Source organism: Agelaius tricolor, unplaced genomic scaffold (assembly GCF_023055355.1).
Source record: "Agelaius tricolor isolate 1412-34295 unplaced genomic scaffold, bAgeTri1.0.p SCAF_69, whole genome shotgun sequence".
Classification (NCBI taxonomy): Eukaryota; Metazoa; Chordata; class Aves; order Passeriformes; family Icteridae; genus Agelaius; species Agelaius tricolor.
In genome coordinates this window covers 50,191-74,448 of record NW_027269329.1, presented here as the reverse complement: position 1 = coordinate 74,448, position 24,258 = coordinate 50,191, and the positions used below count along the sequence as shown (strand labels likewise).

Sequence of the window (24,258 nt, the reverse complement as noted above, 5' to 3'; positions counted from 1 at the left end):
GCGGCCCCGCGAGGGAGCTCCAGGAAAGGAATTTTGTGGGGTTTTGAAAGATTTTATGGAATTCTGGGAGGAATTCTGTGGGATTTCGTAGGATTTTGAACGATTTTATAGGAATTTTGAAGCTTTTTTTGGGGTTTTTTTTTCGGCTTCGGGAGCCGCTCCTGCCGTCGCTCTGTCGGGCGGGCTCTCGCTGTCGCCGCGGTGGCCCCGAGAGGAAGCTCCAGGACAGGAATTCTGTGAGATTTTTGAAGATTTTATAGAATTTGTGTGAAATTTTGTGGGATTTTGTAAGCTTTTATGGCTTTTCGGAAGATATTTTGTAGGAATTTGAAGCTTTTTGGGGTTTTTTGGGGCTTCGGGAGCCGCTCCTGCCGTCGCTTTGTCAGGCCGGCGCTTTCTGTCCCTGTCCCCGTGAGGGAGCTCCAGGACAGGAATTTTTTTGGGGATTTTTGAAATATTTTATGGAATTCTGTGGGATTTTGTAAGATTTTATGGCATTTCCGAAGAAATTTTGTAGGATTTTTTTAGCGCTTTTTAGGGTTTTTTTCGGGCTTCGGGAGCCGTTCCTGCCGTCACTTTGTCGGGCGGGCTCTCCCTGTCCCCGTTCCCGTGGCGGCCCCGCGAGGGAGCTCCAGGACAGGAAATTTTGGGGATTTTGAAGGATTTTAAGGAATTTATGGGAAATTTTGAGGGATTTTGTAGGATTTTTTAGCGCTTTTCCGAAGAAATTTTGTAGGATTTTTTAGCGCTTTTTAGGGTTTTTCGGGCTTCGAGAGCCGCTCCTGCCGTCGCTTTGCCGGGCGGGCTCTCCCTGTCCCCGTGAGGGAGCTCCAGGACAGGAATTTTGTGAGATTTTTGAAGATTTTATAGAATTTGTGTGAAATTTTGTAAGCTTTTATGGCTTTTCCGAAGAAATTTTTTAGGATTTTTAGCGCTTTTTAAGGTTTTTTTTGGCTTCGGGAGCCGCTCCTGCCGTCGCTTTGTCAGGCCGGCTCTTTCTGTCCCCGTCCCTGTGGCGGCCCCGCGAGGGAGCTCCAGGACAGGAATTTTTGAAAGATTTTATGGAATTTATGGGAATTCTGTGGGATTTTGTAAGATTTTCTGAATAAATTTTGTAGGATTTTTTTAGCGCTTTTTAGGGGTTTTTTTTCGGGCTTCGGGAGCCGCTCCTGCCGTCGCTTTGCCGGGCGGGCTCTCCGCGTCGCTCTGCTCTGTCCGTCGCTCTGTCCGTCGCTCTCGGTGTCGCTGCCGCGGTGTCGCCGCGGTGTCACAGCGCGGGACAGGTGACCTGGTGTCGCATGCCGTCGTTGCAGAGCAGCGCGGCCGCGCGCTCGTCGCTGTCGCCGTGCTGGCACTGCATGTAGCTGATGCCGTGCGGGGAGTACGAGTGGTGGGCGCAGGCGGCGCAGGGCCGGGGCATGGTGCCCCCCGTGCTGCTCCTGTGGTGGGCGGCGCGGTGACATCGTCAGGTGACACCGCCCGGGGGCGGGTGGCACTCGGGGACAGGGACGGGGGGGGGTTTGGCACCGCCCTCGGTGGATGGGGGCGTGCGGCTGGGGCTGGGGACACCCATGGGCACCCCTGGGTGACCATCGGTGCCCTGTGCCACCCATCCGAGCTTGGTGACACCCATGGGCACCCCTGGGTGACCATCGGTGCCCTGTGCCACCCAACTGTGCCTGGTGGCACCCATGGGCACCCCTGGGTCACCATCGGTGCCCTGTGCCACCCTCCTCTGCCTGGTGGCACCCATTGGCACCCCTGGGTGGCCCTCAGTGCCCTGTGCCACCCACCCGAGCTTGGTGACACCCATTGGTGTCCCTCAGTGCCCAGTGCCACTCACTGGTGCCCAGCAGAGCCCAGTAGAGCCCAGTAGAGCCCAGTAGAGCCCAGTACAGCCCAGTGCCACTCACTGGTGCCCAGTACAGCCCAGTAGAGCCCAGTAGAGCCCAGTGCCACTCACTGGTGCCCAGTACAGCCCAGTACAGCCCAGTAGAGCCCAGTGCCAGTCACTGGTGCCCAGCAGAGCCCAGTGCCACTCACTGGTGCCCAGCAGAGCCCAGCAGAGCCCAGTGCCAGTCACTGGTGCCCAGCAGAGCCCAGTGCCACTCACTGGTGCCCAGCAGAGCCCAGTACAGCCCAGCAGAGCCCAGTGCCCCCCCGTGCCCCCCGTGCCAGCCCCAGCACCCACCGGCAGTCGCTGCAGGCGCGCTGGCACTCCTTGCGCTGGTAGCGGGCGATCAGTGCCCAGATGAGCAGCCCCAGGAGGCTGAGGAGGAGCAGGGAGCCCAGGATGGAGCCCACGATGATGCCAGCCTGGCGCCCGCCTGGCACGGGGACACAGCCTGTCACTGCCAGCCCTGCCCGGGCCACACAGGGACACCCAGGGACACCCAGGGACACTGCAGTGCCACCATGGTGCCACACAGGGACACCCAGGGACACCCAGGGTCACCCTGGTGCCATCCAGAGCCATCCCTGGTGCCACCCCAGGGCCACCCTTGGGACACCCTGGCACCTGAGACATCCCGGTGCCACCCTGTGTCACTCCCAGTGTCCCCAGTGTCCCCAGTGTCCCCAATGATGTCCCCAGTGTCCCCAGTGTCCCCAATGTCCCCAATGTCCCCAGTGTCCCCAGTGTCACTCACGTGGCCCCAGGCTCAGGTTCAGCTGGCACACCCCAATGTCCCCAATGATGTCCCCAATGATGTCCCCAGTGTCCCCAATGATGTCCCCAGTGTCCCCAGTGATGTCCCCAGTGTCACTCACATGGCCCAGGGCTCAGGTTCAGCTGGCACACCCCAATGTCCCCAATGATGTCCATGATGTCCCCAATGTCCCCAGTGATGTCCCCAATGTCCCCAGTGATGTCCCCAGTGTCCCCAATGTCCCCAATGATGTCCCCAATGTCCCCAGTGTCACTCACGTGGCCCCGGGCTCAGGTTCAGCTGGCACACCCCAATGTCCCCAGTGTCCCCAGTGTCCCCAATGATGTCCCCAGTGTCCCCAGTGTCACTCACGTGGCCCAGGGCTCAGGTTCAGCTGGCACACCCCAATGTCCCCAATGATGTCCATGATGTCCCCAATGTCCCCAGTGATGTCCCCAATGATGTCCCCAGTGTCACTCACGTGGCCCCGGGCTCAGGTTCAGCTGGCACACCGAGTAGCCCACGCGGTTGGTGACACGGCACTGGTAGGTGCCAGCGTGGGCGACGGTCACGCTGCGGATCAGGAGGTCACCGGGGGCACGGCCTGGGACAGCACGGGTGGCACTGTCACCTCGGTGTCATCCGCGCCCTCCCGGAGAGGGGACACGGGGACACGGACAGACACGGGGACACGGACAGACACAGGGACATGGGGACACACAGGGACAAAGGGACATGGACAGACACAGGGACATGGGGACATGGACAGACACAGGGACACACAGGGACACACAGACATGGACAGACAGACGGACATGGGGACACACAGGGACACATGGACACACAGACACGGACAAATGGACATGGATGGACAGAGGGACATGGACATGGGGACAGGGACACACCCAAAGACACAGGGACAGGGTCACAGGGACACGGACACATGGTCATGGACAGACGGACATGGACACACAGACACGGACACACCGACCCCCTCCCCACCCCGTGCACCCCCAGCCAGGGCCCCCCCCGAGCCCTTGCAGGGTGCCCGCGGGCAGAGACACCCCCAAATTCCCCCCTGAACCCCCCAAATCCCCCCTTGAACCCCCCAAATCCCACCCGAAGCCCCCAGACCCACCTTGCAGGGTGCCCACAGGTAGAGACCCCCTAAAACCCCCACAAATGCCCCCCTGTGCCCCCAGACCCAGCTTGCAGGGTGCCTGAGCACAGGGACACCCCCAAATCCCCCCAAATGCCCTTTGTGCCCCCCTGAGCCCCCAGACCCACCTTGCAGTGTACCCAAGAACAGGGACTCCCTCAGATCCTCTCCAAATACCTTCTGTGCCCCTTGGTGCCCCTTGGTGCCCCCAGACCCACCTTGGTGCCCCCAGACCCACCTTGCAGGGTGTCCGAGCACAGGGACACCCCCAGATCGCCCCAAATCCCCCCCAAATGCCCTCGGTGCCCCCCTGAGCCCCCAGACCCACCTTGCAGGGTGCCCGCGGGCAGGCGCCCCCCGCCGTAGCCCTCGGCCAGCTTTGCCCATTGGTAGGAGAGGGGCGCGGTGCCCCCCCGGCTGAAGCAGCGCAGCAGCACCGACCCCCCCTCGATCAGCTCCCCCTCGCTCCAGCACTGCGGGACCGCCGGCTTCTCTGCTGGGACACACGGACACGTCAGGGACACACGGACGCGTCAGGGACACACGGACGCGTCAGGGGACACACGGACAGGGATGGGGAACGCATCAGGGGACACCAGGATAGCTCAGGGGACAGCGGGACACCGGCAGGGGACACCGGGACAGCAGCGGGGGACAGTCCAGGAGACACGGGGACACTGGGACAGGGGCAGGGGACACGGGGATAGCGGCAGGGGACACCGTGACAGGGGCGTTGACAGCCCAGGGGACCGCGGCAGGGGACACGGGACACATCAGGGGACACCGGGACAGGGACAGGGGACACGGGGACACAGGTAGGGGGCAGCCCAGGGGACACAGGGACGTGTCAGGGGACACCAGGACACCAGAGGGGACAGCCCAGGGGACACCACCACACTGCAGGGGACAGCTCAGGGGACACGGTGATGCCAGCAGGGACAGCGCAGGGGACACTGCCACACTGGCAGGGGACACAGGGACAGCAGCAGGGGACACGGTGACACCAGCAGGGACATCACGACACAGTCAGGGAGAGCCCAGGGGACAGTGACACACGGGAGGGGGACATGGACACCGGCAGGGACAGCCTGGGGAGCAGGGGACAAGGGAGGGATGGGGGACATGCAGGAAGGGGACAGGGACACCGTCAGGGATGGACAGGGGGGGACAGGGGACACTGCCGGGGCCACTCAGGGGGACACCATCGGAGTCACCAGGGGCCACCCAGGAGAGGGGACACCCGGGAGTGTGAGGGGACAGGAGTCACCTGGGGTGGGGGGACACGGGACACTGTCAGGGCCACCTGGATGGGGGACAGGGGACATTGTCAGGGCCACCAAGGGCCACATGAGAGGGACACTGTCAGTGCCACATGAGGGGGCACAGGTGACAGATGAGAGGGGCACAGGTGACACTGCCAGTGCCACCAAGGGCCAGCCAGGAAGGGGACTTGGGAATGGGACAGGTGACACTGCCACTGCCACATGAAAGGGGCTCAGGTGACACCACTGCAGGTGCCACCAGGGGCCAGCTAGGAAGGGGCTTGGGCGTGGGACAGGTGACACTGTCAGTGCCACATGAGAGGGCACAGGTGACACTGCCAGGGCCACCAGGGGCCAGCCAGGAAGGGGCTTGGGCGTGGGACAGGTGACACTGTCAGTGCCACATGAAAGGAGCACAGGTGACACTGTCAGAGCCACATGAAAGGGGCACAGGTGACACCACCACAGGTGCCACCAGGGGCCAGCCAGGAAGGGGCTTGGGCGTGGGACAGGTGACACTGCCAGTGCCACATGAGAGGGGCACAGGTGACACTGGAGGCCACATGAAAGGGGCACAGGTGACACTGCCAGTGCCACCAACAGAGAAGCGCGACCACAAGGAGCCAAGGCCACCTTGACGCGGGGCGGGGAGGGGGACAGGCGACACCGGGGCCACAGCGGGGCCACACACGGGTGGCGCAGAGGGTGCTCTCTCACCTTGCACGGTGACAATGACCTCGTGCACGGCCACCGTGTTCTTCTTGACGCGGCACTGGTAGGTGCCGGTGTCGCTCTCCTGCAGGTCGGCCACGCGGATGGAGGCGTCGCGCTGGCCCGGGTCCGTCTGCACGAAGGCCACGCGGTCCTGCAGCTCCGAGCTGCCGTAGTTCACGTGGTGGTCCTGGTAGGACAGGAACTGGGGACACGGGGACACGGGGACAGCGTCAGCGCGGCCTGGGGGGCGCGGGGCTGGTGGCGTGTGGGGGTGAGTTGGGGTTGGGGTTGGGGGTTTGGGGTTTGGTTGGGTTTGGGTTGGGTTTGGGTTGGGTTTGGGGTTGGGTTAAAGTTGGTTTGGGTTGGGTTTGAGTTGAGTTTGGGTTGAGTTTGAGTTGGGTTTGGGTTGGGTTTGAGTTGAGTTTGGGTTGAGTTTGAGTTGGGTTTGGGTTGGGTTTGGGGTTGGGTTTGGGTTGGGTTTGGGGTTGGGTTAAAGTTGGTTTGGGTTGGGTTTGAGTTGAGTTTGAGTTGGGTTTGGGTTGGGTTTGGGGTTGGGTTGAGTGGGGTTGGGTTTGGGTTGAGTTTGGGTTTGGTTGGGTTTAGGTTGGGTTGAGTGGGGTTGGGTTTGGGTTGAGTTTGGGTTGGGTTTGGGTTGGGTTGTATTTGGGTTGGGTTTGGGTTGGGTTTGAGTTGGTTTGGGTTGGGTTTGAGTTGAGTTTGGGTTGGGTTTGAGTTGAGTTTGGGTTTGGGTTGGGTTTAGGTTGGTTAAGGTTGGTTAGGGTTGAGTTAAGTTTGGGTTTGGGTTGGGTTTGGGGTTGGGTTTAGGTTGGGTTGAGTGGGGTTGGGATTGAGTTGGGTTTGGGGTTGGGTTAAAGTTGGTTTGGGTTGAGTTTGGGCTTGGGCTTGGGGTTGAGTTTAGGTTTGGTTTAGGTTTGGGTTTGGGTTGGGTTTGAGTTGAGTTTGGGTTTGAGTTGGAGTTGGGGTTGGGTTTGGGGTTGGTTAAGGTTGGTTAGGATCAGGGGTTGGGTTGGGTTTAGGTTAGGGTTGAGTTAAGGTTTGGTTTAGGTTGAGTTTGGAGTAGGTTGAGTTAGGGTTGGTTAAGGTTGGTTTGGGTTTGGGCTTGGGGTTGAGTTTAGTTTTAGGTTTGGGTTTGGGTTTAGGTTTGGGTTTGGTTTGGGTTTGTTTGGGTTTGGGTTGGTTTGGGTTGGGTTTAGGTTGGTTAAGGTTGGTTAGGATCAGGGTTTGGGTTGGGTTTGGGTAGGGTTTGGATTAAGGTTGGGTGCTTAGGGTGGGATTTGGGATTAGAGTTTGGTTTGGGCTAGAATGAGGGTTTGGGTTGAGTTTAGGTGAGGGTTAGGCTCGGTTAAGGTTAGGCTTGGGTTAGAGTTAGGCTCAGCTCTGGGCCTGCCTGTTCCTGCCTGGCCCTGCTCCTTTCCTGCCTCTCCCTGCTCATCCTTCCCCGTCCTGTCTGTCCTGGGGCTTCTGTGCCCTCCTCGCATCTCTGTGTCCCCTCCTGTGCTTGTCTGGTCCTTTCCTGTCCCTGATTGTCCCTGCCTGTCCCTGTTCCTGCTGTCCCCTGTGTCCCTGCCTGTCCCTGCCTGTCCCTGCTGTCCCTGCCTGTCCCTGTCCCTGCCTGTCCCTGTTGTCCCCTGTGTCCCTGCCTGTGCCTGTCCCTGCCTGTCCCTGCCTGTCCCCTGTGTCCCTGCCTGTCCCTGCCTGTCCCTGCATTCCTGGCTGGGCTCCAGCCCAGCCCAGCCCAGTCTGGTCCTTCCCAGACGCTGCCAGACCTTCCCTGCCTGTCCCTGCCTGTCCCTGCCTGTCCCTGCCTGTCCCTCTGGCCTGTCCCTGCTTGTCCAGCCTGTCCAGCCTGTCCTGCCTGTCCCTGCCTGGTGTTTCTCTGCCCAGCATTTCCAGACCCTGTCCAGACCTTCCCTGTCCTTCCAGACCTTCCCTGCCCTGCCTGTCCCTGCCTGCCTGTCCCTGTCCCTGTCCTGCCTGTCCCTGTCCCTGTCCTGCCTGTCCCTGTCCCTGTCCCTGCCTGTCCCTGTCCCTGCCTGCTCAGCTGGGCCCCAGCCCATGGATCCCGTCCCCTCCCAGCCTGTCCTGCTTCATCCTTCCAGACCCTGCTTGATCCTTCCCTGCCCTGCCACATCTGTCTGTCCTGTCCCTGTCTGTCCCTGCCTGCTCGGCCGGGCTCCATCTGATCCCATCCCAGCTTGTCCTGCCTGTCCCTCCTGTCCCTTCCCTGTCCCTCCTGTCCCTGCCTGTCCTTCCTGTCCCTCCTGCCTGTCCCTGTCCTGCCCAGCACTTCCAGACCCTGCCTGGTCCTTCCCTGCCCTTTCCAACGTTCCCTGTCCTGTCTGTCCCTCCCTGTCCCACCCGTCTGTCCCTGTCTCTCCTGTCCCCTCTGTCCCTCCTGTCCCTGCCTGTCCCCTGTCTGTCTTGTCTGTCACTCTCCATCCCTCTCCATCCCACCTGTCCCTCTCTGTCCCCCTTTGTCCCTCTCTGTTCTCTGTTTGTCCTTCCTGTCCTTCCCTGTCCCTCTCCATCCCTCCCTGTCCCCCTCTGTCCCTTCCTGTCCCTCTCTGTCCCCCTCTGTTCCACTCTGTCCCTTCCTCTCCCTCTGTCCCTTCCTCTCCCTCTGTGTCCCCCTCTGTCCTTCCCCATCCCTCCCTGTCCCTCCCTGTCCCTCTGTGTCCCCCTCTGTCCCTCCCCGTCCCTCCCCACTGTCCCGCCTGTCCCTCCCCTCTCAGCCGGGCTCCCCCCGAGCCCCCCGAGCCCCCCGCTCCCCTCACCACGTTCTCGGGGCTGGGTCTCTCGGGGCTGATCTGGATCCACTCGATCCCCACGCCCTGGGGGCCGTTGTCCTCGGGCTCCAGGACATACGGACAGCCCAGCTTGACCGAGTCGCCCTTGGCCAGGTACAGAACCTCGCGGCCCTTGCCATTGATCCTGACGGCCACCAGGAGAGCTGGGGACACAATGGCACCGTCACAGCCTGGCACGGCACTGTCACACCCCCAAAAATGGCGTTGTCACCCCTCAAAATGACGCGGTTTACCCCCCGAAATGGCATTGTCAGACCCCGACGTGGCACTGTCACACACTGGCATGGCACTGTCACACCCCAAAATGGCATTGTCACCCCCAGAAGTGGCACTGGGACCCCTCCAAATGGCACTGTCACACCAGAAATGGCACTGTCACCCCCTTAAACAACATAGTCCCCCCCAAAATGGCACTGTGACCTCCCAAAATGGCACGGTCACCCCCCAAAATGGCACTGTCACATCCCCCAAATGGCACTGTCACCCCCAGAAATGGCACTGTGACATCCAGAAATGGCACTGTCACCCCCCGAAATGTCACTGTCACCCCCAAAATGGCACTGTCACCCCCAAAATGGCACTGTCACATCCAGAAATGGCATTGTCACACCCCCAAATGGCACTGTCACAACCAGAAATGGCACTGTCACACCAGAAATGGCACTGTCACCCCCAAAATGGCATTGTCACACCAGGAATGGCATCGTGACCTTCCAAAATGGCACTGCCACCCCCCAAAGCAGCACTTTGACCCCCAAAGCGGCGCTGTCACATCCAGAAACGGCACTGGCACCCCCGAAATGACAACCAGAGCACCCCACACCTGCAGCTCCTGACCCACACAGGGCAGGGATGGGGCACAGGGACCCCAAAACTGTGCCCTGACACACCTTGAACCCCACACCTGCAGCACAGGGACCCACGGCACCCCAAACCTGTGCCCTGACACCCCTGACCCCACACCTGCAGCACAGGGACCCATGGCACCCCAAACCTGTGCCCTGACACACCTTGAACCCCACACCTGCAGCACAGGGACCCATGGCACCCCAAATCTGTGCCCTGACACACCTTGAACCCCACACCTGCAGCACAGGGACCCATGGCACCCCAAATCTGTGCCCTGACGCACCTGGCGGCCCCAAAAACCCCACACCTGGCAGCTCCTGACCCCACACCTGCTGCCCTAAAAACCCCACACCTGCAGCCTCAAAGATGCCACACCTGGAAGCACCAAAGACCCCACAGCTGCAGCTCTTAACCCCACACCTGGCAGCCCCAAAAACCCCACACCTACAGCCCCAAAAATGTCACACCTGCAGCCCAAAAGAACCCACACCTGGCAGCACCAAAACCCCACACCTGGCTGGTCCTGACCCCACACCTGCAACCCCAAAAACCAGCACAGGACCCTGGTGGAGGTCACAGGTGTGCCCAGGTGCCCCAGGTGTGCCAGGAACCTCAGGTGTGCCAGAGCCACAGGTGTGACAGGAGCCCCAGGTGTGCCCCAGGTGTGCCCAGGAGCCCCAGGTGTGCCCCAGGTGTGCCCAGGTGTGCCAGAGCCACAGGTGTGCCCAGGAACCCCAGGTGTGCCAGAGCCCCAGGTGTGACAGGAGCCCCAGGTGTGCCCCAGGTGTGCCCAGGTGTGCCAGGAACCCCAGGTGTGCCAGGAACCCCAGGTGTGCCCCAGGTGTGCCCCAGGTGTGCCCGGAGCCCCAGGTGTGCCCAGGTGTGCCCCAGGTGTGCCCAGGTGTGCCCAGGTGCGCGTCCCTCGCTCCGCCCCGGTGCTCGCACACCCGTCCGTGCCCGGTGCCCGGTCCTACCTGGCAGCATCCCGAGCAGCAGGAGCAGGCTGGCGCCGTGCCCTGCCATGGCGCCGCGCAGCAGCAGCAGGGAGGAGGAGGAGGAGGAGGAGGAGGAGGAAGGTGCAGGAAGGCTCCGAGAGCAGCCGGCCCGTGCGGGGCCCTTTTAGGCGCTGGGCCGGGGCCGCTCCTCCCCGTGGGGAGGATTCCTGCGGGATGAGTGAGTGGCTCCGAGCTGTGCGTGGCTGCCGCCCTGCTCCGCTCCTACCCCCTAATTAGGGAGCGCCCGGCCCGCCGGACCCCGGCCGGACACCGGGGGGACACCGGGGGGACACCGGGGGGACACCGGGGACAGAGGTGGCAGCTCGGTCCCCGGAGGGTTCTGGGCTCGCAGCGGGACTCGGAGGGATTAAAGGTGGGGCTGGAGCGGGGTTTAAGGGCTGCGGGTCCCTCCTCCGGACCGGCCCCCGCGGGCAGCGCGGGCACCCACCGGGACCGCGGGGACAGGGACATGGCAGGGACAGGGACACGGGCAGGGACAGGGACATGGCAGGGACAGGGACATGGCAGGGACAGGGACACGGGTAGGGGGACAGGGACATGGCAGGGACAGGGACACGGGCAGGGACAGGGACACGGGCAGGGGGACAGGGACATGGCAGGGACAGGGACATGGCAGGGACAAGGACACGGGCAGGGGGACAGGGACATGGCAGGGACAGGGACATGGGCAGGGACAGGGACACGGGCAGGGGGACAGGGACATGGCAGGGACAGGGACATGGCAGGGACAGGGACACAGGCAGGGACAGGGACATGGCAGGGGGACAGGGACACGGGCAGGGACAGGGACACGGGCAGGGGGACAGGGACACGGGCAGGGGGACAGGGACAATGGCAGAGATGGAGGAGATGGGACAGGGACACGTGGCACTGGATGGCACCCATGGGGACAGGGACATGACAGGGATGGAGGAGATGGGACAGGGCCACAGCGGTGGATGAAGTGTTGGGGACAGGGAGGTGACAACAGGAGATGGGACAGGGACACAGGAATGGATGGAGAAGTTGGGACATGGCAGGGATGGAGGAGATGGGATGGTGACAAATGGCGCTGGATGGAACCCTTGGGGACAGCGACAGTGGCAGGGATGGAGGACACGGGACAGGGCCATGTGACAGTGGGTGACAGTGACCCAGCCCCAGTGTGTGACAGTGACCCCCTCTTGGTGTTGTCACCCCTTTTCTTCCTGTGACCCCATGCCCGTGCTGTGCCCCCCTCTCTGTGCCGTGTCCCCTCAGTGCTGTGTCCTCTCTGTGCCGTGTCCCCTCAGTGCCATGTCCCCCCTCAGAGCCATGTCCCCTCAGTGCCACGTCCCCTGTCAATCCCATGTCCCCTCAGTGCCATGTCCTCTCTGTGCCATGTCCCCTCTCTGTGCCGTGTCCCCTCAGTGCCATGTCCCTCCCTGCTCCATGTCCCCCGTCAGTCCCGTGTCCCCACCCTGCTCCATGTCCCCCCTCAGTGCCATGTCCCCTGTCAATCCCATGTCCCCCCTTCAGTCCCATGTCCCCTCTCAGTCCCATGTCCCCTGTCAATCCCACGTCCCCTCAGTCCCATGTCCCCCCTCAGTCCCGTGTCCCCACCCTGCTCCGTGTCCCCTCAGTCCCATGTCCCCCCTCAGTCCCGTGTCCCCCCCCGCTCCGTGTCCCCTCTCCGGTGCCACCGCCGTGCCCAGCCCGGCCCCGCCCGGCCCGGCTCTGCCCCGGGGCCGCTCTCGGCCCTTCCGCCGTTCCAGGACCGCCCGGGCCGGCTCTGCCGCTGTCCCGGCGGGGCCAAACCCCGGCCCCGGGGCCACCAACTGCTCCAGATCCCGCGGCCGCTCCCGCCCGGCCCCGCTGGGAACGGGCCCGGCCCGGCACGTGCGGGGCCGCGTCCGGCACTGGGGGCACCGGGACCGCCCCGGGACCGCCCCGGGACCGCACCGGGACCGGACCGAGCCGGGCGGGGCTGCGGCCCGAGGGGCTGCACCGGGGGACAGGGGACACGGGAGGGGACACGGGGAGCACACGGGGGGACACGGGGTGGAAAATAGGGGTGGACACTGGGGTGGACAATGGGGTGGACATTGGGGTGGACATCGGGGTGGACATGGGGCGGACATTGAGGGTGGACAATAGGGGTGGACGTTGAGAATGGACATTGGGGGTGGAAAATAGAGGTGGACACTGGGGTGGACATTGGGGTGGACAATGGGAGGGACATGGGGTGGACAATGGGGGTGGACATTGAGAATGGACATTGTGGGTGGAAAATAGGGATGGAAAATGGGGGTGGAAAATGGGGATGGACACGGGATGGACACCGGGGGTGGACACCGGGGGTGGACATTGGGGTGGACATGGGAATGGACAATGGGGTCGACATGGGGGAGTGGAAAATAGGGATGGAAAATGGAGGTGGACATGGGGTGGACATTGAGAATGGACATTGGGAGTGGAAAATAAGGATGGAAAATGGAGGTGGACAATGGGGGTGGACATTGGGGATGTAAAACAGGGGTGGATGTCAGGGATGGACAATGGGGATGGACATGAGGGATGGGACTGGAGATGGAAAACAGGGATGGAAAATGGGGATGGACACAGGACGGACATGGGCATGGACACAAGGATGGACACAAGAATGGACGCTGGGAATGGACATAAGGATGGACACTGGGAATGGACACAAGGATGGACACAAGGATGGACATTGGGAACGAACAATGGGGATGGACATGAGGGATGGGACTGGAGATGGAAAACAGGGATGGAAAATGGGGATGGACCCAAGGATGGACACAAGGATGGACACTGGGAAACGGACACTCGGGATGGACACAAGGATGGACACTGGGAATGAACAATGGGGATGGACACAAGAATGGACAATGGGGATGGACACTGGGGATGGACATAAGGATGGATATAGGCTGGACACAGGATGGACACTGGCAGTGGACATTAAGGACGGTCACCAGGATGGACACTGGGGACGGTCACCAGGATGGACACTAGGGATGGTCACCAGGATGGACACTGGGGACGGTCACCAGGATGGACACTGGGGTTGGTCACCAGGATGGACACTGGCAGTGGACACCAGGATGGACACTGGGGACGGTCACCAGGATGGACACCGGCAGTGTGGACACCGGGGCTGGCACAGAACCCCACAGAGGGGCTACCGCTGGTGACAATGGCCCGGCTGTCCCCGAGAGCTCGGTGACTCCGAGGTGACACATCTGTCCCCATCTGTCCCCCAGTGTCACACGGGACAAGGACCACAAGGGACAAGGAGGCTGCAGGCTGGGCCAGCTCCTGGCGGTGTCCCCGTGGTGTCCCCGTGGTGTCCCCACGCTGTCCCCTCACTGTCCCCACGCCAGCCTTGCCTTCCCCAGCCCCGGTTGTTTTCCAGCTGCTCCTGGAATTAATCAGAGCCCGTCCCCATCCCCATGCCCATCCAAGGTGACACCTCCGCGTCATCCCCGGTGGCCCCGAGGGGACAGAGGTGGTGGCACCGCGGTGACAAAAGCGGCACGGGCAGGGCTGGGGGTGAGGGCACCCGGCCGCGGTGGCACCGAGGGGACAGAGCAGGGTGGCACAGAGGGGACAAAGGAGCCTCGGGGCTGCTCCGGCCCCTGGGGCAGCTCCCGAGGTGAGGGAAGGGTGGAAAAGCAGCACGGGCTGGAAAAACACGGTTTAATTAAAAGCATGGCTTAATTAAAGCCGGCGTTTAATTGAAAACAGGTTAAAGAGGCGGACAATAAATGGGTTGGGAACGTGGGTTAAAAATGGGTTGCAGAAGGGGGGTGAAGATGGGTTAAAAAGGGATAAAAAGTGGGTAAAAAAATGGATTAAAATGGGTAAAAAAAAGGGGGGTAACGTGGATAAAGAATGGGTTAAAAATAGGGATAAAAAGGGTAAAAAATGGGTAAAAAATATGGATAAAATGGATAAAAATGGGTAAAAAATGGATTAAAATGGGTAAAAAAAGGGGGGTAACATGGATAAAGAATGGGTTAAAAAGATGGATAAAAATGGGTAAAAAATGGGTAAAAAATATGGATAAAAAATGGGTAAAAACATGGACAACATGGATAAAGAATGAGTTAAAAATGTGAAGAAAAAATGGGTAAAAAATGGGTAAAAAATATGGATAAAAATGGATTAAAAATGAGTAAAAAATGGGTTAAAAACATGGATAACATGGATAAAGAATGGGTTAAAATATGGATAAAAATGGATAAAAAAATGGGTAAAAAATATGGATAAAAATGGATAAAAAATGGGTAAAAACATGGACAACATGGATAAAGAATGGGTTAAAAATATGAATAAAAAATGGGTAAAAAATGGGTAAAAAAATGGGTTAAAAACATGGATAACCTGGATAAAGAATGGGTTAAAAATATGAATAAAAAATGGGTAAAAAAAGGGTAAAAACCATGGATAACATGGATAAAGAATGGGTTAAAAATATGGATAAAAATGGATAAAAATGGGTTAAAAACACGGATGATGTGGATAAAAGATGGGTTAAAACATGGATAAAAAATGAGTTAAAAGATGGATAAAAAACAGGTTAAAATGGATAAAAAATGGGTAAAAAACACGGATGATGTGGATAAAAGATGGGTTAAAACATGGATAAAAAATGAGTTAAAAGATGGATAAAAACCAGGTTAAAATGGATTAAAAAATTGTTAAAACCATGGATAAAAAACAGGCTTAAAACGTGGATAAAAGGTAAAAAATGTGGATAAAAAAGGTGTTTAAAATATGGATAAAAGATGGGCTGGCAGCCACCAGGATGGCACAGGGTCCTCAGGGTGTCCTGCTCTGTATTTTGGGGCAAAAATCCATTTTTTCCCCTCTGGATTTTGTGTCTAAAATCCACTTTTTCCCCTCTGGATTTTGTATCTAAAATCCACTTTTCCCCCCACCGTATTTTGGGACAAAAAATTCACTTTCCCCCAGTGTATTTTGGAACCAATACCCGATTTTCCGCCCCCCGTATTTTATGACTAAAATTCACTTTCCTCTGCTGTATTTTGGGACTAAAACCCGCTTTTTCCCCATGGTATTTTGGGGCAAAAAGTCGCTTTTCCCCCACTATATTTTGGGACTAAAATCCCTTTTTCCCCCACTATATTTTGGTACTAAAACCCACATTTCCCCCCTGTATTTTGGGATTAAAACCCATTTTCCCCTGTTGTATTTGGGGACTAAAAGTGGCTTTTCCCCCACTATATTTTGGGACTAAAATCCCCTATTTCCCCCCTGTATTTTGTGTCTAAAATCCCCTTTCCCCCCACTATATTTTGGTACTAAAATCCCTTTTTCCCCCACTATATTTTGGTACTAAACCCCACATTTCCCCCCTATATTTTGGCACTAAAATCCCTTTTTTCCCCCACTATATTTTGGGACTAAAATCCCCTTTTTCCCCCCTGTATTTTGTGTCTAAAATCCCCTTTCCCCCCACTATATTTTGGTACTAAAATCCCTTTTTCCCCCACTATATTTTGGTACTAAACCCCACATTTCCCCCCTATATTTTGGCACTAAAATCCCTTTTTTCCCCCACTATATTTTGGGACTAAAATCCCCTTTTTCCCCCCTGTATTTTGTGTCTAAAATCCCCTTTTCCCCCACTATATTTTGGTACTAAACCCCACATTTCCCCTCTGTATTTTTGGGGGCAAAAAGTCGCTTTTCTCTGCTGTATTTTGGGACTAAACCCCACATTTCCCCCACTATATTTTGGGACTAAAATCCCCTATTTCCCCCCTGTATTTTGTGACTAGACATCGCTTTTTCCCCCCCTATATTTTGGGACTAAAATCCCCTTTTCCCCCACTATATTTTGGTACTAAACCCCACATTTCCCCCACTATATTTTGGTACTAAAACCCACATTTCCCTCCTGTATTTTTTGGGGCAAAAAGTCGCTTTTCCCCCACTATATTTTGGTACTAAACCCCACATTTCCCCCCTGTATTTTGGGACTAAAATCCCCTTTCCCCCCACTATATTTTGGTACTAAAACCCACATTTCCCTCCTGTATTTTTTGGGGCAAAAAGTCGCTTTTCCCCCACTATATTTTGGTACTAAAACCCACATTTCCCCCACTATATTTTGGCACTAAAATCCCCTTTTCCCCCACTATATTTTGGTACTAAAACCCACATTTCCCCCACTATATTTTGGGACTAAAATCCCCATTCCCCCACTATATTTTGGTACTAAACCCCACATTTCCCCCACTATATTTTGGTACTAAATTCCCCTTTTCCCCCACTGTATTTTGGTACTAAATTCCCCTTTTCCCCCACTATATTTTGGCACTAAAATCCCTTTTCCCCCCACTATATTTTGGGACTAAAATCCCCTTTTCCCCCACTATATTTTGGTCCTAAACCCCACATTTCCCCCCTATATTTTGGGACTAAAATCCCCTTTTCCCCCACTATATTTTGGTACTAAACCCCACATTTCCCCCACTATATTTTGGTACTAAATTCCCCTTTTCCCCCACTGTATTTTGGTACTAAATTCCCCTTTTCCCCCACTATATTTTGGCACTAAAATCCCTTTTCCCCCCACTATATTTTGGGACTAAAATCCCCTTTTCCCCCACTATATTTTGGTCCTAAACCCCACATTTCCCCCCTATATTTTGGGACTAAAATCCCTTTTTTCCCCCCTGTGTTTTGTGTCTAAAATCCCCTTTCCCCCCACTATATTTTGGTACTAAACCCCACATTTCCCCCCTATATTTTGGGACTAAAATCCCTTTTTTCCCCCTGTATTTTGTGTCTAAAATCCCCTTTTCCCCCCACTATATTTTGGTACTAAAACCCCACATTTCCCCTCTGTATTTTTTGGGGGACAAACAAAAAAAATTCTCTTTTCTCTGCTGTCTTTCTCTGCTAAAACCCATTTATTTTTCTTTCCCCGTCTCCGTATTTCGGGATCAAACAGCTCCCGGTGGTGACGACAGCGGGGCCGCGTCCCCCGGGGGAGGTGACCCGGCGGTGGCAGCGGGTGACACACGGAGGGGGGGACGCGGCCGCGGGGGTGGCGCGTGTGTCACCCTGGGAGCGGAATGGGAGCGGAATTCCAGCCCCGGGCGGGACGCGGCTGCCGGCGAGGGAATGACCGGGGCTGGGTTTTCAGGAATTCCTCCAGGTGGAAAAAATGGTTCGGAGCAGCTGTTGTGGAGGGGTGAAGGAAATTAAAATTAAAAAAAAAAAAAAAAAAAAAAAAAAAAAAAAAAAAAAAATTGGAAAGGAGTTTTATTTAAATTTATTTTTGAAAAAAATGATTTTATTGCAAGGAAATGTGTTAATTTTATTTCAATGAAATATGTTAATTTTATTTCAAGGAAATATTTTAATTTTATTTCAATGAAATACGATAATTTTATATAAATTAAATACTTTATTTAAATTAAATACTTTATTTAAATAGAATATTTTTATTTTATTTAAATTAAATACTTTAAATCGAATATTTTTATTTTATTTAAATTAAATACTTTATTTAAATTAAATACTTTATTTAAATTGAATATTTTTATTTTATTTAAATTAAATACTTTATTTAAATCGAATATTTTTATTTTATTTAAATTAAATAATTTATTTAAATTGAATATTTTTATTTTATTTAAATTAAATACTTTATTTAAATAGAATATTTTTATTTTATTTAAATTAAACACTTTATTTAAATGGAATATTTTTATTTTATTTAAATTAAACACTTTATTTAAATGAAATATTTTGATTTTATCTAAATGAAATGCTTTATTTAAATGGAATATTTTCATTTTATTTGGATGGATGCGAACGTATCTATTTGAATGGGAAAAAAAAGATTTTATTTTTTAAAAAATTGATTTTATTTTATTTAAATTTTTTAAAAATAAGTAATTTGATTAAATGAAAGAAAAGAAAAACAACAGGAGGATGATGGGGATTTTACTTGAATTAAATTAAAAAATGGGAAAACAACAGGAGGAGGTTGGGAGTTTTATTTGAATTAAAAAAAATAGGAAAACAATAGGAGGAGGTTGGGAATTTTATTTAAATTAAATTTAAAAAAAAGGAGGAGAGAGGGTCAGAGGAAGTTGAGAATTTCATTTAAATTAAATTAAAAAATAAATGGGAAAACAATAGGAGGAGGTTGGGAATTTTATTTAAATTAAATTAAAAAAATAAATGGGAAAACGACAGGAGGAGGGAAGGTTGGAGGAAGTGGAAAGGATGGGATGGTGCTAAAAAAGGGAATGGTCACAATAAAATGGAGCAGTCCTGAAATTGGAGCAAGCCCTGAAACTGAACCAGTCCCAAAAACCAAACCAGTCCCAAAACTGGAACAAACCCCAAACCCTGAATTAGCCCCAAAATCAACCCCAAAACCTGAACTAGCCCAAAAAACAGCCCCAAAAACCAACCTGGCCCTAAAACTGAGCAAGTGACGAACTCTGAATCATCCCAAACCCTGAACCAGCCCCGAAATTGGAACAAACCCCAAAAGCAGCCCCAATATCCAACCCCAAAACCTGAATCGGCCCCAAGAACCAGGCCCAAAATTGGAACCAGCCCCAAAACCCAGCCCCAAAATCAGCCCTAAAAACCAAACCAGTGACAAACCCTGAATCACCCCAAAGGCTGAACCAGGCCCAAAATCCAGCCCCAAAATTGGAACAAACCCCAAACCCAGCCCCAAAATCAGGACTAGCCCCAAAAGCCTGAATCAGCCCCAAAACCCAGCCCCAAAACTGGAACCAGCCCCAAACCCAGCCCCAAAATTGGAACAAGCCCCAAAACCCAGCCCCAAAATCAGCCCTAAAAACCAAACCAGTGACAAACTCTGAATCACCCCAAAGGCTGAACCAGGCCCAAAATCCAGCCCCAAAATTGGAACAAGCTCCAAACCCTGAATCAACCCCAAAACCCAGCCCCAAAATCAGCCCTAAAAACCAAACCAGTGACAAACCCTGAATCATCCCAAAGGCTGAACCAGCCCCAAAATCCAGCCCCAAAATTGGAACCAGCCCCAAAATTGGAACAAGCCCCAAACCCTGAATCAACCCCAAAACCCAGCCCCAAAATCAGCCCTAAAAACCAAACCAGTGACAAACCCTGAATCACCCCAAAGGCTGAACCAGGCCCAAAAAACAGCCCCGAAATTGGAACAGGCCCCAAAATCAGCCCTAAAAACCAAACCAGTGACAAACTCAGAATCATCCCAAAGGCTGAACCAGGCCCAAAATCCAGCCCCAAAATCAGGACTGGCCCCAAAACCCTGAATCAACCCCAAAACCCAGCCCCAAAATCAGCCCTAAAAACCAAACCAGTGACAAACCCTGAATCACCCCAAAGGATGAACCAGGCCCAAAATCAACCCCAAATCAGGACTGGCCCCAAAACCCTGAATAAACCCCAAAACCCAGCCCCAAAATTGGAACAAGCCCCAAACCCAGCCCCAAAATCAGCCCTAAAAACCAGAACAGTGACAAACCCTGAATCACCCCAAAGGCTGAACCAGGCCCAAAATCCAGCCCCCAAAATCAGAGCCAGCCCCAAAATCCAGCCCCAAAATTGGAACAAGCCCCAAAACCCAGCCCCAAAATCAGCCCTAAAAACCAAACCAGTGACAAACCCTGAATCATCCCCAACCCTGAACCATCCCAAACCCTGAATCATCCCCAAACCCAAACCCTGAACCATCCCAAGCCCTGCTCACCTTCTCCCTTCCCCCAAAAACCCCAACCCTGACTCACCGGGGCCTTTTAGGGCACGGCGGAGGCTCCAAACAGGAAGCGAAGCCGAAATTCGGGGAGCTCCAAACGAGGCCAAATTGGGGCACGTTGGGTTAATGGCCCCATTCAGGCCCTTAATGAGCTGCGTTAATTAGGGCTGGGATTTCCAAAAAGTTCAGCCCCAGCTCCTAAATCATCCCCGGGCACAAACACGGGCGGCTCAGGCCTGGGGATTTTGGGGTTTTTGGGGCACATTTTGGGGGTAAAACACCCCCAGATCTGAGCAGAATGAGGGTTTGTTTGGTTTTTTTTTTTTGAGGAGGTTTTTTTGTGGGTTTTTTATGGGATTTGTTGGGTTTGGGGATTATTCAGTTCCTGCTGTTCTGCGTTTGTCCCTGAGCCCTGAGGTTCGGGACACCCCAAGGTCCCCAAATCCCTTCAGGCTCCCAAATCCCCCCAGGGTCTCCCCAAATACTCCCCAGGCTCCCTAAATCCCCCTCAGGATCCCCAAATCCCCCCCCCCGAGACCCCAAATCCCCCCCCCTACCCAGGGTCCCCAAATCCTCTCAGGGACCCCAAATCTCCCCAAAAGTCCCTCCAAATTCCCACAAAAATCCCCTAAAATCCCCCAAAACAGCCCCAAATCCCCCCAAATGCTCCCCACGGGGGTCGGTGTAGGAAGGGCCCTCAGCCCCTGCAGCACCGCGGCCACCAGGAGATGTCCCTGTCCCTGTCCCCTGTCCCTGTCCCCTGTCCCCTGTCCCCTCCTGGTGGCCACCGAGAGATGTTCCCTGGAATTCTATTTTCCCTGGAATTCTGTTTTCCTGGAATTCTGAATCCCTGGATTTTTGTCTCACTGCGTTTCTGATTCCCCCTGGATTTCTGTTTTCCCTGGATTTCTCTTTTCTCTGGAATTCCGTCTCCTGGGATTTCTCTTTCCCGGGAATTCTGTTTTCCCTGGAATTCTATTTTCCCGGGAATTCTGTTTTCCCGGGAATTCCGATCCCTGGGAATTTCTGTCTCCCTGGAATTCTGTTTCTCTGGGATTTTTGTTTTCCCGGGATTTCTGTTTCCCTAGAATTCTGTTTTCCCTGGAATTCTGATTCCTGGCAATTCTATTTCCCAGGATTTCTGTTTTCCCTGGATTTCTGATTCCCGGGATTTCTGATTCCCGGGATTTCTGTTTTTCTGGGATTTCTGTTTCCCTGGAATTCCGATTCCCGGAATTTCTTCTTCCCCAGGGTTTCTGATTCCTGGGATTTCTATTCCCTGGAATTTCTGTTTTCCCTGGAATTCCATTTTATCTGGAATTCTGATTCTCAGGATTCCTCTTTCCCTGGAATTCCGATTCCCGGGATTTCTGTTTCCCGGGATTTTTGTCTCCCTGGAATTCTGTTTCCCGGGGAATTCTGTCTCCTTGGGATTCTGATTCCCGGAATTTCTGTTCCCTGGGATTTCTCTTCCCGGCTTTAAATCCCCGGAGCCTCCCTCCCTGAAATATTCCCAAATTTGGGATCGCTGCTCCCTCTCCAGGCCCTCTCCCACAGCAGATCCCAAATTTTGGGGCGTTGGATTTGGCTTTGGCCCCGAACCCCCCGGGAGGTGACAGCGGCCGGGATTAATTCGTTAATTAACCCTGGAATCCAATTAGGAGATTTCCATCCGGGTGCCTCCGAGATAAGAGATCCCAGAAGCGCCCGGGGCCGCTTCCAGAGGGTTCGGGAGCGGCCGCTGATCCAGAAGGGCCCCGGGAAATCCTTGGGGGCGGATTTGGGGCGGAGGAAAAACGGGGCTGGGCCCTGAACCCGCCTGGGAAATGTCCCCAAAACATGAAATGTCCCCTAGCCTGAGGGGACATCGAGGGGACAATGAGGGGACACAGCCGGGGACATTGAGGGGACATTGATGGGACAATGAGGGGACACAGCCGGGGACACTGTGGGGACACTGTGGGGACATTGAGGGGACATCGGGGGACAATGAGGGGACACAGCCGGGGACATTGAGGGGACATCGAGGGGACATCGAGGGGACATTGAGGGGGCATTGAGGGGACATTGAGGGGGCATTGAGGGGATTGTGGGGACATTGAGGGGACATTGAGGGGACATTGTGGGGACATTGTGGGGACAATGCGGGGACATTGAGGGGACATTGAGGGGACATCGTGGGGACATTGATGGGACATTGTGGGGACATTGAGGGGACACAGCCAGGGACACTGTGGGGACAATGCGGGGACATTGTGGGGACATTGAGGGGACATTGATGGGACAATGAGGGGACACAGCCAGGGACATTGTGGGGACATTGTGGGGACATTGAGGGGACATAGCTGGGGACATTGAGGGGACATTGAGGGGACATTGATGGGACAATGAGGGGACATTGTGGGGACAATGCGGGGATGGGGACAATGAGGGGACATCGCGGGGACAGTGAGGGGACAATGAGGGGACACAGCCGGGGACACTGTGGGGACATTGCAGGAATATTGTGGGGACACTGTGGGGACATTGTGGGGACAGTGAGGGGACATTGAGGGGACATTGCGGTGACATTGAGGGGACATTGTGGGGACACTGTGGGGACATTGTGGGGACAGTGAGGGGACAGTGAGGGGACACTGTGGGGACATTGTGGGGACATTGAGGGGTCACAGCCGGGGACAATGTGGGGACATCGCGGGGACATTGCAGGGACATTGAGGGTACATTGTGAGGACAAGGCCCTCTGGATGTGTCACCCCCCAGAACAGCGACAGGACCCCCAGGAGGTGCCACCCCCAGAACAAGGACAGGACCCCCTGGATGTGTCACCCCTGAATGTGTCACCCCCCTGGATGTGTCACCCCCAGAACAAGGACAGGACCCCCTGGATGTGTCACCCCCCTGGATGTGTCACCCCTGGATGTGCCACCCCCAGGACAGGGACAGGACCCCGCTCCCCTTTGTGACACCCAGCACCAACGGCCTCTTCCTTATACAGGAGAAAGTGAAAATGTTGGGGGGGGACACAGCCGGACACCCCCATCCCCCCCAGCCCCCCCAGCCCTCCCTGCCCCCCCCCAGCCCCCGCACCCCCTTTTGCCCTCCCCGGGGTCCCCCCAGCCCGTTCCCCCTATCGGGAGTTCCCCAGGAACTGAGGGGAGGCGAAAGCGGCAGAAAAAAGGGAAGGAAATGGAAATGAAGAGAAGAAAAAGTCCCTGGGGGGTGGGGACGGACTCGGAATCTGTCTGGGGTGACCCCCCCCAAAACCACCAGCACCTCGGGGTGGGGGGGCTGTGCTGGCCTCTGGGTCACCCCAAAATCTGAGGCACCCAGGGAAGGAGCTGAGACCCATGGGTGCATCCAGCAACTGCCCGTGCCTGGCACCCCCATTCCTTTGGGAACCCAACTGTGGCACCCCCATTCCTTTGGGAACCCAACTGTGGCACCCCCATTCCTTTGGGAACCCAACTGTGGCACCCCCATTCCTTTGGGATCCCAGCCATGGCACCCCCATTCCTTTGGGATCACAACCATGGCACCCCCATTCCTTTGGGATCCCAACTGTGGCACCCCCATTCCTTTGGGAACCCAGCCATGGCCCCCCCATTCCTTTGGGAACCCAGCCATGGCACCCCCATTCCTTTGGGATCCCAGCCATGGCCCCCCCATTCCTTTGGGAACCCAACCGTGGCACCCCCATTCCTTTGGGAACCCAACTGTGGCACCCCCATTCCTTTGGAACACAACCATGGCCCCCCCATTCCTTTGGGATTCCAACCATGGCACCCCCATTCCTTTGGGATCCCAACTATAGCACCCCCATTCCTTTGGGATCCCAACTATAGCACCCCCATTCCTTTGGGATCCCAACCATGGCACCCCCATTCCTTTGGGATCCCAACCATGGCACCCCCATTCCTTTGGGATCCCAACCATGGCACCCCCATTCCTTTGGGATCCCAACTATAGCACCCCCATTCCTTTGGGATCCCAACTATAGCACCCCCATTCCTTTGGGATCCCAGCCATGGCACCCCCAT

The 24,258-nt window shown here is 55.4% G+C and overlaps 1 protein-coding gene and 1 long non-coding RNA gene across 2 annotated transcripts; both read right to left on the bottom strand.

The window, feature by feature from the left end:
* Positions 1 to 1,145: 1,145 nt before the first annotated feature.
* VSIG8 (V-set and immunoglobulin domain containing 8) lies at positions 1,146 to 10,483 on the bottom strand. Its single transcript, XM_071417412.1, has 8 exons — positions 10,435 to 10,483; positions 8,579 to 8,754; positions 5,787 to 5,985; positions 5,075 to 5,110; positions 4,136 to 4,303; positions 3,130 to 3,252; positions 2,192 to 2,345; positions 1,146 to 1,439 (listed from the first exon to the last, which is right to left on the bottom strand). Exons 1-8 carry the CDS (start codon positions 10,481 to 10,483, stop codon positions 1,268 to 1,270), a joined length of 1,077 nt encoding a protein of 358 aa, XP_071273513.1. The 3' UTR covers positions 1,146 to 1,267.
* A 3,841-nt stretch (positions 10,484 to 14,324) lies between these two features.
* LOC139585023 (uncharacterized) lies at positions 14,325 to 15,462 on the bottom strand. Its single transcript, XR_011676911.1, has 2 exons — positions 14,910 to 15,462; positions 14,325 to 14,841 (listed from the first exon to the last, which is right to left on the bottom strand). It is a non-coding gene; the product is annotated as an uncharacterized lncRNA (long non-coding RNA).
* Between the last annotated feature and the right edge of the window lie 8,796 nt (positions 15,463 to 24,258).

Excerpts from the sequence above, each read along its gene's own strand:
- VSIG8 (XM_071417412.1), bottom strand. The coding sequence starts at position 10,483 with ATGGCAGGGCACGGCGCCAGCCTGCTCCTGCTGCTCGGGATGCTGCCA. Across the intron at positions 8,755-10,434 it reads GCTGCTCGGGATGCTGCCAG|CTCTCCTGGTGGCCGTCAGG; the intron begins GTAGGACCGGGC and ends TTGTGTCCCCAG. Across the intron at positions 4,304-5,074 it reads CCCGTGTCCCCCCACCCCAG|CAGAGAAGCCGGCGGTCCCG; the intron begins GTGACTCCTGTC and ends CGTGTGTCCCAG.